Below are 17,006 nucleotides of genomic sequence, written 5' to 3'. Positions count from 1 at the left end.
TGTCTTTAGCAGCCTCCCCGCCATGAGCAGGGCTGGCTCTGAAGCCCCGGGAACCCACCCACCTCTCAATTTGGCAAGCACGCCCTTTGTCACTTGCCCAGGGCAACGCAAACATCACTCAAAATGCCGCAAAATGAAGGTAAATAGATGGAAGTGCCATAAAATAACATGGTAAGTGCCATTTGCCACTTCCCAGCAAAGCACAAGGAATTCTCCTTCATCCACCAAACCCACTTGAAGAGAAGTGTTTGCTGCATGTGTTGACCGAAAAGGAGTGCCAAAAAAAAAGAAAGGGAAATCTTCAGGAAAACATGAAATCGTGATTAAGTTTTGCTCGCTTGTGCCCCAGCCCGCAGCCCGTCCCGACGTGAGCCCACAGCCCCAGGAGCCACAAGGCCAGGAAAGAAACAGCCGGGAGAAATCTCTTTATTTACACATGGAAAAGGCTCCCAGCAGCGCCTCGTTACTTCAGAGGGATGAACCTGGAAGAGTGGGTGGCACCGATGCCAGGCCGGCCGTGCTTCACTGGCTTGTACGTGATGGAGAATTCCCCCAGGTAGTGACCGATCATTTCGGGCTGGAAGGGAAAGGAGAGATCCACGTTGGAGGCAGTGACCCAGGCCAGTGGCACAGACCACAACCCCGCTCCCCAAACTGCCCCTGTGGCAGGTCTGGGACAGTCACAACCCTCATCCCTGCGCTGGCAGAAGCCCTGGTGCAGCCGGTTGTTCCGACAACGCCACGCGTGGAGCAGGCACTGCCCGCGGCACTGTCACCGTGTCCGGGCTCCTCCTGCAGTGGCCAGGGCCTGTGGCCAACGGGCACTGCCGGTTTCGTGTGGGGCCGGAGGGCTTCAGCGGGATGAGGGGCTCCCTCTGCCCCCCAAGAGCCCCCGACCAGCACCGTGCCTCCCGAGAGAGGGGGGACATAAGCCTCAGGGGCTTTTCGGTGCACTTTCAGGTTGGATGTAACACCAGGTACAAACCGAAAGCGGCATTTAATCGCACCAGTGATATCAGGTCACACCACCCTGCAGGTTATTCCACTCCCAGGAAACCTCACCAGGATCTGTTTCATCCGAAACCGGTGCCGGTGGGCAGGGAGCCAGGGCTGAGCACAGCCAGCACATGTCCCCGGCCCTCCTGAGGCAGCAGCACACACGTGCTCCCAACTGCCATGTTATCTCGTTAACTTCCAAGCCACACCGAAGCCTTGAGACCCCTGTGCGAGCAGCCTGTCCTCAGGACAGACACTTGCAGGTGTCCCTCAGGGCTGGCTTTGCTCCAGGCAGGAGCCTCGCCCTCCCCCTCAGACAGAGGGCAGGAGCAGGATTACAGAAAGCATTAAAAAACATAACGCAGATGCGTTCAGGATGCTCAGCTCAGCTCGGAACCGAGCTGTCGGGATGCTACTGTGACGCCTCACCTTGATCTCCACCTGGTTAAAGGTCTTGCCGTTGTACACGCCGACCATGCTGCCCACCATCTCGGGGAGGATGATCATGTCCCGCAAGTGGGTCTTCACCACCTCTGGCTTCTCCATGGGCGGTGCCTCCTTCTTGGCCTTACGCAGGCGCTTCAGCAAGGAGTGCTGCTTGCGGCGCAGACCCCGGTTGAGACGCCGGCGCTGTCGGGCGCTGTACAGCTGCATCAACTGCTCGCTGGAAGGGATGGAGAAACCGAACCTGGAACGCAGCCCGCGGGGAGCCCACTCCCCCGGGGACCTCGCACTGGCAACGTTACCCACTCAAACACCCCAGACAAGAAATTACAGCACCACCCAACCAAAACACCATTTTTTTTCAGCTGCCCCAACCCGCAGGAACAGCCCCCAGCCCCCCAACCCCAGGCCGGGGGGGGCAGTGCCCCACTGACGGCTCTTACTAGGACATGTCGAGGAGCTGGTCCAGGTCCACCCCTCTGTAGGTGAATTTCCGGAAAGTTCGTTTCTTCTTCTGCTCCACCTCCGCCTGCAGCCGGGAGCACCGGGGAGAGGGGTGTCAGGGCTGTCCAGACCCTCGTTCACCCCCCCACACCCACAAGAAGGCCGCAGGCACCGAGTTCCGCAGGGCCCCCAAGCCGCCCCCACTCCTCCCCTCCCCGGGATCCTCAACGCCGCCGCCGGGCCCGGCCCTGGGGAAGCGGGCTCCCGCCGCTCTGAGGCCTAACCCGGCCGGGGCAGCTCCGGCCCCGGCAGGACCCAGGGGAGGGCAGCCCCCTGCCCCCCAGGGAAAAGACCGAGCCGTCCTCGGCGGCAGCGGCGGCCCCGGCCCCTGCGGGCCGCCCCCGCGGAGGATGGAGCCCGATTAGAGCCACCGGCTCCCCCGCCCGCACCCACCATCTTCGCCGGGTCTCCTCGGAAAAGGCCGCGCTCGGGCCGGAAGCGGCGGATCTCGCGAGAGCTGCGGCGGGGCGGAAAGTGGCGGGAAGCCCCGCCCCCCGCAACCTCCGGCAGCGCTTCCGCCCTCACTTCCCTTAAAGGGGCCGCGCCCCGCGCTACTGTGGGGGTTCGGGTATAACGCGGGGGGGGGGGGGGGTGTGGCGGCGCTGGTGCAGAGAACGGCTACAGGGCGGAGCAGGGACACTCTGCTTTGGGACAGGGTCCTGTTTGAGGGACAGACCCTCCTCTTCCCCCCAAAACCCGCTCCTTCCCCACGGGAGATGGCGGGGGACACGCGGGGCAGAGAGGGGGTCAGGAGCTCGAGGCAGAGCCCCAGGAGGAGATAAACCAGAGAGATAAACGTTGAGAAGGGATGCCGAAGTCACCTTCGCGGCACGGCTACTACCTGCTGCTGCAGCCACGCCGCCGGACCTCGCCACCGCATCCCTCGCCCAGCCTTCACCTTTCACCGATGGACCTTCGTCTTCCACTGCCTTCCTGCTTCCCACCAGGAGCTGGGCAGCTTTTCCAGCTCGGGCTCCGAGCGGAGGGTTGAAAGCGAGGACAGACGGCTCATCTCTCGGCACAGGTCGATTGGGTTTGTCCCTGGGCGGAGATGAATTTCACACAGATGCAACGTCCTGCGCTAACCTGGAAGAGCTGGTTCTGCACAGAAGGTATCTGTCTCCAAAACCTTTTATCCGAGAAGAGCTTGAAAGGCGGCAGAGCAGCAACAACTTCAGGCCTCCTTCCGTTCTGCGTGCCGTTGGAACTGCCATGGCTTTGCGCCAATACCATTTCCCAGGGTGTATTTTGCACAGTGGTAAATTACAAACCAAACCTCAACGAGGAAGTCAAAGCGGTCACACCACGTCAAAGGCAGAGCACCAAGTTACACCTCTGCAAACGGAATGCAAAACGGGCAGCTCCCATTCCGGCAGGGAAGCACCGCATGCTTTGTGCTCGTGGAAGTAACAGAGTGAGAAGCAGAGCCAAGAGGATTCACAGTGAGCAGAACTGGTGCAATCCAGACAAACCACAAAAAAACCCCCTCTGAACTGATCAAAGTCCTTCCAAGAGCAACCCAGCGACCTCCAGCACCACGGATACATCCCAACACATCCTGAATGTGAAGTCGTGCTGAGCAACACCACATCTGCTCCTGCAAAAAGAGTCCTTTCAACTTGCAACAGTGCGCTATCCATTCCTGAAGAGATAAGCCCTATTAATAGCGATTAACGAGAGCAGAGACAACTAACAAGCATAGATGCACACACAGCGGTACACGAGCCCTGGGAGAAGGTTCCTCGGATAAGGTTCGGTTTTGACACAGCAGCTTGCCCTCAGACTCGCGTGTAAAGGATGGACAAGACGTGGCATGTTGCTGTCTCTGAGCCAACGACCAGTTTCACTGCGCGGTGCTCATTTACCACGTTAGAACTGTTCCTTTCCCATGCACTCAACCCCGCATTTAAATGAGACAAACGCCAAAGCGGTACTCCAGAAGACCCAGGTCTAATCCACACAGTAAGATGCTTGTAAGATGCTCGTAAATCCATGTTTTACCCGTTTTATGCTGCTCTCAGCAGTTACAGAGAACCTCCCCCAAAAAGAGGTACACGGTAACCAGTTCATCAACCTGAGGTAGCGGAAGCACGCTTACTGCATCAGGACAGAAATGAGGAACGTGAGCCCTGAACAAGCACCAGCAGATCACATCACCAGCAACATTACCTCTGGATTTCAGAAGTGGGGAAAGAGAGAGACGAAGGACACTCTCCTGGAGGTGCACAAATCCGTGAGATACCTACACGTGCCCCTTGCAGCTCGTAAGAATGCGTTCTGCACAGCACCTTGAAGCCTCAAGGTCAGATGAAGAGCAGCATTCAACATCACCGCCGTCAACACACGACTGACCTAACGCGCGCAGAGCCGCCTGCAGCTCTGGCGACGGGCACGCCGGCAGGTTTAGGAGACTCCGTGCAAAAGCCCTTCACCACGTCAAATCCAATCCAGGTCAGAGCCAACAACAGCTGCGATGGCTCTTCAGCCTCTACAAAGCAAATCCGACAGTGCCACCCCACACCCTGCACCAGCACAGCTGATTCTCTCATGAAGAGGGCAAGAGTTGAGTGGGCATGAAGAAGTGCTGACTGAATTCCACTGCTAGTAGTTTAACAGTCCACTGAGGCACAGCGTAAGCCTGTATACTGATGTTAAGACGTGATTTTCAAGGCTGCCAATTGATTTCTCATGAAAACACAAATTCACAAGAAACTTTTTTGTCAAAAGAAAAAAAAAAAATGGAGACAGGCTTGTGTTTCTAATCCAAATGTACTTCTCTTTATTCAAACCAGGGGTAATCACTGGTTAGTGCAAAATGCACCTAAACCTTTTGCCTGAGGGAAATCTACATCTTAACAAGGCCTCCGTTAACCCCTAATGAAATCCACAGAGGATTTGAAAGCGTTTGAAGCACAGATCTAACACTGCGCTTCGTAAGTGACTCTGTGCGTCAACAAGTCTGCACCTGCCTTGTTACCAGTTCTATACCATCAGGTAACAAAAGCAAAATACACTCAGTAGATTTCTTTTAACTCCCAGAGTTTCTGAACCATCCGCCCCACCACTAATGTCAGGAGTAAGGGGGTTGCAGCTTACCCTCACTTCCAACAGTGCTAACGGAAACCCTGTTTTAAATTAAAAAATAAGCCAGCATACATAGTAGAAAATTTCTCTTAAAAATTTCACAATCTGTAAATGTATATATTTTTTTCTTTTAAACATAAAAGTTTACAATATACGGTAAAACAAAGGCTCAGGAAAAATAATTTCAAAAAAAAGAAACCTGAAGTTTTGAATTAAAGCTGAAGACATTTTTAAAACCCTGTAGTTTGAACCAGTGACATTTTCTTTATTTGTGCTGATGGGTTAGAGAAAGGAAAATATTTAAAAACTGCAGTCCAAACACCCACAGCTTTGCCTTCAGAAGCCATCTTCCCCCACCCCCCAAAAAAAATGTTGTTAGGTTTTTCTTCCATCAAGTATGTGATTGTCACAAGTTCAGAAGTCTGGGATTCCTGGGTTCAGCTGGTACCAGACATCCCTGTGTGGACAGAATTCCCTGATTGCCAGCCCACGCTAGCGCCTGTAGGGGTGAAATCCTTGCACGTTATGGTTCTGTCCTCGTCCAAAACCACTTCCTCCTGCAGGTGGGCCACTTGATGGTTGCACCGAGGGGCCTCCATAGGGAGGGGGTTGCTGGCTGGGATCAGAGAAACCTTGTCCAAAACCACTCAAGTCTTGTCCATAGCCTGGGGAGAAGTGGAAAAAGGTAGCGGGGTTAGCTTCCAGTATCATCCACACGCACAACAGAGGCGCAAATTCAAAATGTGGTGCCGCTCCCTCCCCGCATGCACGGCCTCAGGAGCTAACACCTCGGTCTAACATTTTAAGATAAGCAGCTGCTTTCAGTTCTTGCAATTATCTACCTTCTATACAGAAGAAAGAGGCAAAAAGCAGAACTGAATAGGTATGCAGAAATGGTAGTTTTCACTTTTAGAGGTAATCCTACCCAGGCTGGTAGTTAAACTATCATATTACGGCTGTTCAGAAACTTGAAGTGGCTTGCAGGTTTGCTGTCAGCTTATTCTGAATATTTTTATTTTGTTTTAGGTTGGGTTTTTTATTGGCTAAAAACTAGTACTGTCAGGTTCAGCAGAGATGAAGATGTAGCAAGGAAGTTTTTCCTGAAATCTCACAGCTATCATAGTGCAGCACCTCACACTGACCGCACAGTTATTAGAACTCAGGCTTCATACAGTCAGCTTCACCATCTTCCCTGGACAGTCAAAAAAATTCCTTCGTGGAAAAGACACACTGGAGAAGACAATCTTAAATTCCCTTTCAAAAAACAAGAGCACTGCTGCCCAAATATTTATTTTAATTAACTAATCAGCCTCTCTTTCAAGGAATACTCCATAGAAAAAAGGTAAATTGAAACATGAGGGGGCAAAGTTGGCAAAGCAGAATCCAGAAGGTTGCGACTACTGCACCCATTATATACTTCATATAATGGAACCCTTGGTCCAAAGTTGCCCTTAGAAAGAACTAACATCCCTCCCCGAAAACTCACTGCATGGGCAGGCTGAAGTGTATTTGTTGCAAGTTCAAAAAACAAAGCTCCGTTTCAAAACCTGACACCCTACTGCTACTGCAGGTGGTGGCGAATACTTCTAACCTGACTAAAGAGAAGCAGCAGTCAGTAAGCAACTATAAAATCCTTCTCCCAAGTCCCCTACACCACCAACTGCATCTGAGTTCAGTTTTAAGCCTGAATGGGTACTGTGTCTCAACTAAACTTTATGCTAATGCATGCTGCAAGTTAACATTTATCTTGTTCTTCCTCAATCTGAGGAACTAAACACTTCTCCTCTCCTGCCACACTGTCCTTCTGCCTACTCAGTGAGACTGTGACCACCACTCTGCAACATAATCCATGCCAAAGACCAGACTCAGAGTAGGTTTAGAGTAAGCAGAATTTGGGGATAGGAAAAAGGGTGAAGACGAAAGGCTTGCTGGAATTCTTGCTGCCAACACATAAGACAACTAGATGCAAATTAAGAACACTGAGAAATTGAGAAATTTAATAAAAGTTCCCATAATTAAATATGACTCTTAATCATAATAGTGGCATCAGTGCAAGCCTCTGCTATGAAAGATGGTATTAAGAATCCTAATTACTCAGTACATTTCTGCAGTTCTGCTTCTCTCTATGCAGGCTTAAAGCAGGTTTAACTCTCTTAATCCAAAACAAAGTCCTTAGCATGTCTTCAGTATTTCAATTTCAAGCTCTGCCTGTCTCTCAGGACTTGCTACCACTAATGAGCATTAAAACACATCTATCACAGGCCTCTATTAGCAAAAAATGCTAATCCAGTCATTTTTTCAGACGGAGATAAGCAGGCAACCAAAAATACAATTTGATCGTTTGCCAAGGGGTGAGGCTCAGAGTGGGGAAAAAAAAAAAAAAAATCAGAAGTTATTCTCACTGTACACTGCAGTGTTAAGAGCATGAAGTGGTGGAAACCACAGTTCTCAATTTGTTTATCACGAAGGAAACCTACAGCATAAACCTGAACAGCCAAACATTTAAGTACATATTGTCTTCCCCCTGCTTTCTTAATTCCTGCTGCAGCTCTCAGCTTGTACCAGCACCTCACAGTGGAACACACAGTTCACCTGCCGTTTCACCGGGCTCTGCTCTCTAAGGGAGCTGTGCCAACCATGACAGTTTTACTGTCTTAAGAACCTGAGCTTAGTTCGATTACACAGGATGAAGCCTCGCCAGTGCAGCAGCTTGGGAAGCGAACAGCAGCATCATTCATACTTCAGTCATGAGTTTTCACTTCAGCCAGCTAATGAACATAGAGAATTGTATTGCCCTTACTCACAAAAGTAAACATTTGAGCCACAATGCTCCCCCCCACCCTCTTGAAAGAGACCCTGCAAGAAACACAAGTTAAGTTCCCAAACGCAGATATATCAAGAGCATTGGTTGTAAATAGGCACCACCTACCTAGGTTTCTCACTGCTCAGCCTGACCATAAGAGTGTAAACAAAGTATTGGCGCGTAGCCTGAAGGGTCTTGAGAATAGGTACCCAGCCCTAGTAAGAAATGAGGAGACCAGGGTGACGAACCCCAAGACAGCCCTGTACAGAGATAATTTTTCAGGGTGAGGGAGACACACCCATGTTAGTGTTTAATTTACTCGTGTTTACATTCATCCTAGCTGTAAACATAGCAGCATTTAAGATGCTGTCAAGCTAGGACAAATCTTAAAATGCCACAATGATTAGATAACTCAGTGCCTCTTTAAAGCCCATAAGCTTTATGCATTTATGTAAATACATGCAGATCAGCTAGACTGCCTATTGTACAGCAATGCTGCTAACTAATTTGCTATCACATGAAGTGCTGAAGCTCTTTAAAAAAGTTTAAAAGATTTTACATATAGCTTTATGAACAGGTGGGTGATTCTGCAGTACTGTAGCATATTAAATACCTCTATCCCTGTTAGGACTTGTACTCATAACAGCTTTCAGGCTAGAAAAGCACTCTTGATTTGAGAGACTAACTGCAGTTGCAGTTTAAACAACTAAACTCCTTAGCCTTCTTCCTCAAAACCCAGTACTACACAGCTCTTCCTCCCTCCTCCCTCCCCAACCAGCACTGTGAAGAGACTAACTAAGAACACCTGAAATATTTCACTGGCAAAGAGGCTTCCCAGAATATACAAGAGGCAAGTGGTACCATACACACCAAATACTGGAATCCCCCCTCCCCACTTTTTTACAATGTTGGAAAACAGATTCTTCCTAAACTCCCAACAGATCCAAAATATTGGCTCCCCACTGAGTATAAACGACTGTGCACGGATTTATACTTTATTTAGTAGGGTCCGCCCCCCGTCAAAAAGAGTCTGCAAAGAGACAAGTTCTGACAAGACAAGAAGAACTTCCTCTTGAGTCACAAGGGCAAAGCTATCTATGAAAGTAACTGCGTTTATAACAAACAAATTGAAAAACATTTCAAATTCATCAACATGAGAACATATGCTTGCTTTAGAAACACATCTGAAAGGCTAATCTTCCTTCAGAGTCCGTTTTACATCTTTGGAACTTCAAATATTATCTATTTAGGTAACTTTACAAAGTGTTCGTTTCATAACAGTTTCTGCAGGCACTTCAAACGAAGCAGGCAGGCACTAACACACATGGAGAACTTGTTCAAGTAGGGAACAGTCTTAATCCATGGGTCTACTGCATGCAAAAAGTTCACTTCAGAAATAAAAAATGACCAATTACAATCCCTTAAAAAAAAAAAAAAAAAAAAAAAGGCAGTATGCCACAAACAGCTCTTTGGAGAACACTGCTCAAAAATAGGGCTGAGTGGAAAAGCAAGGTGAGAACTTCCTCTCAGCTTCCACAGGGAGGAGCAGAAATCTTACTCAGGAGCACAAGCACTTGTCTAGATTTTTTTTTTTTTGTAGTACTGTCTGCCTGCCTTAAAACTTGTTATATCAATGTCTTCTATCAGCTATCTGAAACAGTTACCTATTTAGCACAATTAAGCTTTACACACTTCTGACAGAACTAGAACTTGAGATAGACAGGAAAGGAATAGGGGGAAGGGAGGAAAAGGCACACAGCTTGGATTCTTATATCCTGTACTGCTTGCCTCTCGATGCTATTCTTACTCTTGAAGTCTACTCTCCAATCTGACCAAAGTCAGTTACACAAAAAAGTTGACTACAAGCTCCATGAAGCTCTTGCAGAAAAAAGTTTTAACTACAGATTCAGGGAGAGTGCAAATCAGTAATTTATCCTAGCAGTACACAAGTCTCTGAAGACTATTTCACAGCATACAAGCAATGTTTTAGATTTGAATAAGAAAATACCCTCTGGCTAGAAAGCTGAATGATTTAAGGATCACTTGAGAGCCGGTGGCTGGCATTCCCACTCGGGAGAGAAGTGCCTTCAGTGTTAGCAAACTGTTCCTGAACACTGACTTTCTACCAAGTATAAAAGAAAAGAAGGAACGGGAGAAAGATCAAGCTGAGTTTATTTTATATGCAGTTACTTACCAAACTGACTATAAGGGAATTCTGGCTGAGCAGTTGGGGGTTTGCTCATGTCCTGAGTTGCCTGAGATGGTGGTGGTGGTGGTGGAAAAGCTAGTGGTGTTGCCCCTGGAGTGGCAGGTGGAGGGGGTACTCCAGGTGGGGCAAACTGGTCAGGTGGAGGAGGTGGAGCACCATAACCAAAACCTGAAACATAAGGGAAGTACAATACATGTGAAAAGACACAGGTAAACACCACCCTGACTTCTTGCTTGGCTTTAAAGTATGATATATTTCTTTTTAAAATACTTAGAAGTCTATTGAAACCAAAGTGTTACCTTGAGCTGGCCATACAGTAATTCACTCCTACACTCTGGCAGCCACTGCGGCTGAAAGACCCCAACAACAAACCTTCTAACATGAAAAATCTCACCCCAAAGGAAGACTGCAGCCACATCAGCAACCAGCAAAGAGAAAGTGATAAAGCAGAACTAGGGACCAAACTCTGTGTGCTTACATGCACACAGGAGAGACGTGAGAAGGAAGCCATGTTATTAAACATCTTAGGAGGGCAAAAAAAAATCCCGAACAAACAGTTTCTTCATAGCAGAACAAGCAACTCTAGATAACTGCGTGCTATTTTCCGCCTTCTTTTTTAAACAAGGTTTGTGACTAGACTTTTCAAAAGGTGGCCTGAGGGGGTAGGTACTAAAATCCTATTTACATTTCCAATGCCAGTTGCGACCTTAATTCCTTAAGCTTCTCCCAAAATCCCAGCCTGTGTCTAGCCCAGGTCACCACACAGTAATCTCTAACTTTTCTCTCAGATGTCGTAATAGGGGTACACAACAAATCTAAACTCATTTAGCAACACAGATGTAAACTAGAGAACATAAATGATTACTGCACCCAAGAAAAAAGTAACCCAACTCACTGGCAAAAAGTTATATAGTTAATTATAGCTCAGAATATACAATCTAGGCAAAATATCTAAGGATAGACGAAACCTAGGGGAAAAAAATCCAAGTCCAGAGAAAGATGAGCAAAAGCTGAAGACTGAATTTGGTGATAGACTGTATCCAAACTCCTGTAGGTCACTTACTAAATGGTGGAGGGGTGCCATAGCCCTGTGGAAATCCTTGTGGAGGTGGGAATCCTCCAGGAGGTGTAGAGACTATGTATGAGGTAAATGGTGGTGGTGGTGGAGGAGCTCCTCTTCCTGGAGGAGGTGGTCCATATCCACCTAGAAAATTAAGAGAAACCAAAAACTAAAGCAGCTTAATAATGAAGAGCTGCTGCTTAAGTCAGCAACCTCTAGATGGGGTAAAGCTGTTTGATAGATTTCAGACACAGTCTCAGCCTTCTATGAATTCTTACTTTGGGAAATATTTGTCCTCCAAGTATCCCTACTGTAAGTAATTGCAGCTGAGAATGTAATTCCTTGATAACAAATTAGCGTGGTTGGCAACAGCAGGATGTATGTCAGCTCCCATTACTGATTTGGTAAGAATACACTATCTTCTCTTTTGTTCTTTCAGGACAAATTCAATCAAGCTTTTAAATGTAGGTTAAATACTACAGAAATCCACAAATCACTGTGAATTCTTAAAGAAACTGCACCCTCACTCAGTAGGATTTTTTCTTTTAAAATCAGTCCCATATAACGTACTTACCAATTGCCTGTCCAGCTGGCACCCACATCCCTAAAACAGAACAAAAAAAGCGACTTATACGTGCACTGAAGCTGTATACTATGAAACAGGAATGATTTAAAAGAAAGTTGATCTTGCTCTGGGCTCTGGAATAGACATGGTATCCTCCCAGTGTCCCTTACAGATCTATTTTTATGGTCCAAGAAATAGTCTTGGACTATTTCTGAATATGCAATTCTGAAAAGACTCTGAATCATTCAGCAAATAATGCACAGAACAGAGCAGTCCCCAAACTCAAATCAGATGGAACGTTCAAGAGCTGCAAGCATACCAAGTGCAAGAAACATACTAGTATAAAGAACAAAAGCACCGAGAATCACAGCAGAATACACATCCAAAGCATTTTTAATATACTACCAGGTTTATCCTAGTTATTTTTGAAGTTTTTGAACCATAAAAACATCATCTTCTGCATTCGTTGCAGCATTAAGATTGAAAGATAAATGCATTTATGTTTTACATTAATCTTTCCAGTGGATCAGATATCATCTTCTCTACAAATAACCACATTGAAAATAATCTAGTTTCTCAATTTGCGCAGTTGCAGATTAGCACATCTGTGCAGAATGTCAAAGCCTCAGCTGCAGCTTTCAAGTTAATAAGCACCATGGGGAAACAAGCAATCCCTCCACTGAGGTATCATCTATTGTAGCAATAGATGAAGCAGTGACACTCCCTTTAGCCCCCCAGGTGAAAATTTCTCATATATCAGAGCAAGCAAGTTCTGTTCTGTCAAACGCAACTCAATTATACCACCATATTTCTCCATAAGTTATCAAAACTGTCTTTGGATGAACTCAGCTTATTTATCCTGTCTACAAAATCTTGTGGGGGTTATAGCCATCAAACCCAAAACACATGCCTGCTCTCCTCTCAGCCCTGAAGGGTTCAAGCTGAATCAAGAAAATTATATGCAATAAATGCTCCCCTGCACCACTGCTAGCCCCATAGCTGCTTGTTATTTTTCCAGGCTACATTAAGCAATAAAATCTAAAGATAAGACCATCTGTTTTTCTCTCATCCTTTTCAAATTTTACTTATAACCTCCTTTGAAACTGCCTCATCCTTGAAAACCTGTATTTCAACAAGATTTTTCATTAGGGTCTCACGCAGGCCACAATCCCACAGCTGGAGACACAACTTGAGCCGTTGAACTTTCTCAACACCTTCTCCGCATTACCGAAAACCGTGCCGATTCTATGCGGGGAGAGGCAGAACCAAACAGAACAGGTGAAGCACCGCCTCGGACACATGCTAGACTTGGCACAACCCTATGAAACAAAGTTTTTTGGGAAAAGAAGCGAAGGAACAATCTCAACAGACTTGGGAAGGACTGATGTGTGCAATTTTAGTTCTGCTATCAATAATCCAGCAGAGCAATAGCATTGATAAACCTGGGAATACTGTCATTTGCCAGAAAACCAAATTACCAGCAAGCTGTAAAGGCAAGACTCTTGCAACAGTGACTCCAAGAAAACTAACGCAGTACCTTGAGGGCCATATCCTTGTTGCCAAGTCGGAGGGGGCTGACCTGCCCAGCCATTGGCAGCACTTGGCATGATCCTGCTTCCCCACTGACTGGCACTGGGTGGCCCTGGAGTTTGGCTTTTGCTATCACGAGGTTCTGCGCGTTTCACCTCCACCTAAACAAACAGAGTCACCATTTAGGAGAGATGGTGCAGGTTAATATACCCCCCTTCCCTTCACACACACCCTTAATTACACTTAAGACTACACTTAGCATCTTATGACTTATGTCTAAATACTTAATTATTAAACTTAAGGCCAGTAATTTAAAATGTTTCTCAGGTACAATATATATGATGGTAAGACATTACAAGTCCTACTATTGAGGTATTTCAAGTAAAACACATCCTACAAATCACTGAGGTTTCATCATAGTACAGTATTCATTGGCTTTAATCTTAAAACAGCAGTACCCTCTTACAACGGCTCTTCACTTAAAAAAGCATAATCTTAAATTATTTATATACTAATTTAACAATTAAGGCAGGCGTTATAAAGATGACATTTTCAGTAAAACAAAAAAAACTTTGAGTAAAGAGTACGCTCTGAAAAAGGGTACTAATGCTTTAACCATTCAAACATGTTTGGGGTTCATTTGAAAGTTACAGTTTAAACCCACCCCATCTAACTACAATTTCAGCTCTGCTCATACCTGAGAAACACACATTTGTTTGTTTGTTTTTTTGTTTGTTTGTTTTTAAACTTAGATTTTATTTAAATGTCTAATGGAAGATAAAGACTTACCTTCCCCAGGCTAACGCTTAAAGAATCTCAATTAACTCAAACAATGTCAGAGGGAATGGATGTGATAAGAGAATCTTACATTACATCTAACAAAAAAGTAAACAAACATGCAAGTAATAAAAATGGACAGTTGAGTCAATAAGAAGCAAATCTTCATACTGTGTTAAGTCAGTGACAAAAGCCCTCCTGTTTTTAAAATTAGTAAGCCACAGTGCTTAACTTATTTTATTCAAAGATAAAATGTCCTAGTGTTCCAAGCCATCGAATAAGTGCATTTGACCTACTTAAAATAAGCTGCACATTCAATATAAACCTCTCAAAAAAATCCAGTTTCTGATTTAATGAAACACTCTCAGCACTCATGCATGCTGAATTAAAGTCTTTTTTATTTTATGATTAATTTTAATGGGTGCCAGAGTACAAAGAAAATAAATCTCAATCATCAATGGGCCTGAGTAGTATGGAAAATAAAGTATTCAGAATTCTTCCTGCCATGTCTTAAAAACCATTCATGTCAGAGAACAAACAGGAAACAGGCACAAGGCAAGGACAAAGCCCCCCCCCCCCCACCCCACTGCAGATGCCCCAAGGACATTAGACATGACAGTAACCAAATCTCTGTCAGCTGAAGGCCCTTCCAGAGAGGAACCAAGGGAATTTTTCAAAGGACTCAAATTAATGAGTCTTAACACATTTGCCTTGAGGGAATTCAGTTATTGCTTACAAAAGCAGAGTCCTTCTTGCAATTTTAATTTTTTTTCCTTTCAACAACATATGGATTCATTTCAGCAATACCTTTTTAATTACCAAAAAGAAAGAGATACCATTTTTAAAGTAGGCATTATTAGTCAATGAAGAGAGCGGAGTATCTGGAGTTCATTAATCTATGTGGAAGAATTCCATTAATTTTTCAGTGCACATTTGGAAGCAGTGAACTGCCAAACTGAGGACTGAAAAATCCCTGTGCAATATTCTTAGCACCAAGGTTAAAATTCTACACCTGCCTAAAAAGCCCAGTTCACACCAAGAAATGAGGCATCTCCATTGCTCCTAGCTGAAAAGACTCTGTGTATTTCTGCTTTTTATGTCATTGAAAGGAGGAAAAAAAAAGGGGGGGCAAAAATAGATTATTTCATTTTGGTACTGAGATTGTTTGGGAAACAACGGAGAACTCTGAATTAGCACTGACGTGTTCTGAAAGCCAGCAGCATAAGAGGCGACATTTCGAAGGCTCAGACAGGGTTCTCCATACTTTCCCAGAACCATTACAGCATATGTACTATCCTTTGTTCCTATTTATATCTAGCATGCTGCTTCGTGATATGACCTCTCATTTAAGTGGTTCATGTAAGTTTAAGGCAATTCCAAGGAAAAATCAGAGGATGTACATAGGATATAGATAATTCTTACACATACCAATGTAAATTTACTGCTGTCAGTGCATCTGCTTGCAAATGGGAGTGCTCAACTGCTCACAAGAGGAAAATACTAGTAATCAAGAACATACACTAGTGTTCTTGATTACACAAGCACATTTCTTCATTTGCTTCATTTCCATTATTAGGAAATCAGCCCACCCCTCAACCCCAAAACAAGTTCATAAGAATAAAAAGCATTATATACTGCATAATTACCAAAATTCCACTGATACACAAGAATATATCCCCTGCTAGCTAAATAAACACTTATGAAATATCAGCACATAGAGACTTTAGAAGACAATCCAAAATTATACAATGCAGTAATTTAAGGAAAGTGACAAGTGTTCTTGTGTTTCCTTGAAATCTACTCACTCTAAGGTTAGCAGTTTTAACACGTACTTTAAAAACTGTGCATATACTGTAAAGCTGCAAGGACTTTAAATTTACCAGAATTTCCTGTGGTTATTTTTTCTTTAAGAAGTTATTATTTTCTCTATATAAAACTTGGGTGTCCTGCAACAATTTACTTCGCTTTTAGTTTTTTCCACAGGTACAAGCATGTTCCTTGCTGAGTAACATCAAAGCAAGCCTAAAAAATTCCTCCCTATCAAACATCCATTTGCTGACAACACAGTATGAAGATGAAACAACCAGAGGTCACTTAACTGCATTGTGGTTAAATACTATATAGAGTACGTGGGTTTGTATCAAAGTTTCACAGTAAGTGACCCAATTTTTTAAAAAACCAATCCTTCACGATGTTTTTTTCTTTTTCTTTTTAAGTTTTAAGATTATATAAAGTAGATTGTCTCACACCACCTCAAAATTTGAGTATCAAATACACATCTGAAGGAGTGGTATCTTAAACCAAGCCTTGAGCAACTCAGATTTCATTGGGATTCTGATTTTCAAACAGCTGGAAACAACTAACTTCTATCCTTGCACCTAAGCAGCGCTCAAAACAAAGGTAGTCATCATCAGTTCATCCCAATGTAAGCTATGCTCAGCCAGAGCAACCCCCCAGGTCTGTAAGCACAAGGCCTTACCCAAAACAATACAGCCCACAGCCGAAGTTCTCAGGCTTTCAAGATCTGTCTCTTCTACGGGCTAAGCCGCAAGCTAACTGCCTTTCTCGCCCGTTTAAGCAAACTCAGAAGACTTTCCCCACCTTCATGGATAAAGCCTCGAATTTGGACTTACATGCTGTCCCGCCTAACTGAATCAATTAAGTTTTATTCACCAGTGAAATTGCTAGTTGCCCAAGACTTGGTTCTTTCTTAAGGTAAAATAAAACTACAACTACACACTTTTTTGCCCATGATGTCGTGAAAATGCATGTTGACAGCCTGGTCCACTGATTGTTCGTCCTCGAAAGTAATAAATCCAAAACCTAGCCAACGACGAAGAGTGAATCAAGGTAGCAGGGTGTTGTGACACAAAACAGGATGATGAACAGTATTAGGGGCGGACCAAGGGTTCAAGCAGGGGTTTCAGATAACCGAGACTTGTGTTAAATTTTCAAAAGAAGTCAATCCGAGAAAATTGCAATGGATACTTCCTGTAGTTAGGCAATTAATGCCTCATCTTGGTTTCACACATGC

General features: G+C 45.0%; 2 protein-coding genes across 8 annotated transcripts in view; both read right to left on the bottom strand.

The window, feature by feature from the left end:
* Nucleotides 1-410: 410 nt before the first annotated feature.
* On the bottom strand, nt 411-2,458 carry RPS15 (ribosomal protein S15). The gene is made up of 4 exons (XM_030032276.2): nt 2,338-2,458; nt 1,884-1,969; nt 1,426-1,660; nt 411-577 (listed from the first exon to the last, which is right to left on the bottom strand). The coding sequence occupies exons 1-4, from the start codon at nt 2,338-2,340 to the stop codon at nt 464-466; spliced, it is 438 nt and encodes a 145-aa protein (XP_029888136.1). The 5' UTR covers nt 2,341-2,458; the 3' UTR covers nt 411-463.
* A 2,236-nt stretch (nt 2,459-4,694) lies between these two features.
* The window catches only part of DAZAP1 (DAZ associated protein 1), a 27,286-nt gene continuing 14,974 nt past the window's right edge, over nt 4,695-17,006 (bottom strand). For 3 of the 7 annotated variants that reach the window (XM_041127531.1, XM_030032237.2, XM_030032238.2), the window contains 6 exons: nt 16,713-16,795; nt 13,203-13,356; nt 11,675-11,704; nt 11,104-11,244; nt 10,026-10,208; nt 4,695-5,693 (listed from right to left, as the gene is read on the bottom strand). In XM_041127531.1, coding sequence (XP_040983465.1) covers nt 5,521-5,693; nt 10,026-10,208; nt 11,104-11,244; nt 11,675-11,704; nt 13,203-13,356; nt 16,713-16,795 — 764 coding nt within the window. In that variant the 3' untranslated portion in view covers nt 4,695-5,520. Of the gene's footprint in view, nt 5,694-7,957; nt 8,047-10,025; nt 10,209-11,103; nt 11,245-11,674; nt 11,705-13,202; nt 13,357-16,712; nt 16,796-17,006 lie in introns of all 7 variants that reach the window. The other 4 variants (XM_041127532.1, XM_030032242.1, XM_030032243.1 and 1 more) reach the window with 2 other exon arrangements.

The sequence above is a fragment of the Aquila chrysaetos genome, chromosome 12, assembly GCF_900496995.4.
Source record: "Aquila chrysaetos chrysaetos chromosome 12, bAquChr1.4, whole genome shotgun sequence".
NCBI classification, from domain to species: domain Eukaryota; kingdom Metazoa; phylum Chordata; class Aves; order Accipitriformes; family Accipitridae; genus Aquila; species Aquila chrysaetos.
The sequence above is the reverse complement of the archived record's forward strand: the minus strand, read 5'-3'. Positions and strand labels throughout refer to the sequence as shown.

What these genes read in the sequence shown, in the direction of transcription:
- RPS15 (XM_030032276.2), bottom strand. An exon ending in CAGCTCCTCGACATGTCCTA is followed by an intron (nt 1,661 to 1,883) that starts GTAAGAGCCGTC and finishes CATCCCTTCCAG; the next exon opens with CGAGCAGTTGATGCAGCTGT. An exon ending in TTAACCAGGTGGAGATCAAG is followed by an intron (nt 578 to 1,425) that starts GTGAGGCGTCAC and finishes TTTCCCTTCCAG; the next exon opens with CCCGAAATGATCGGTCACTA.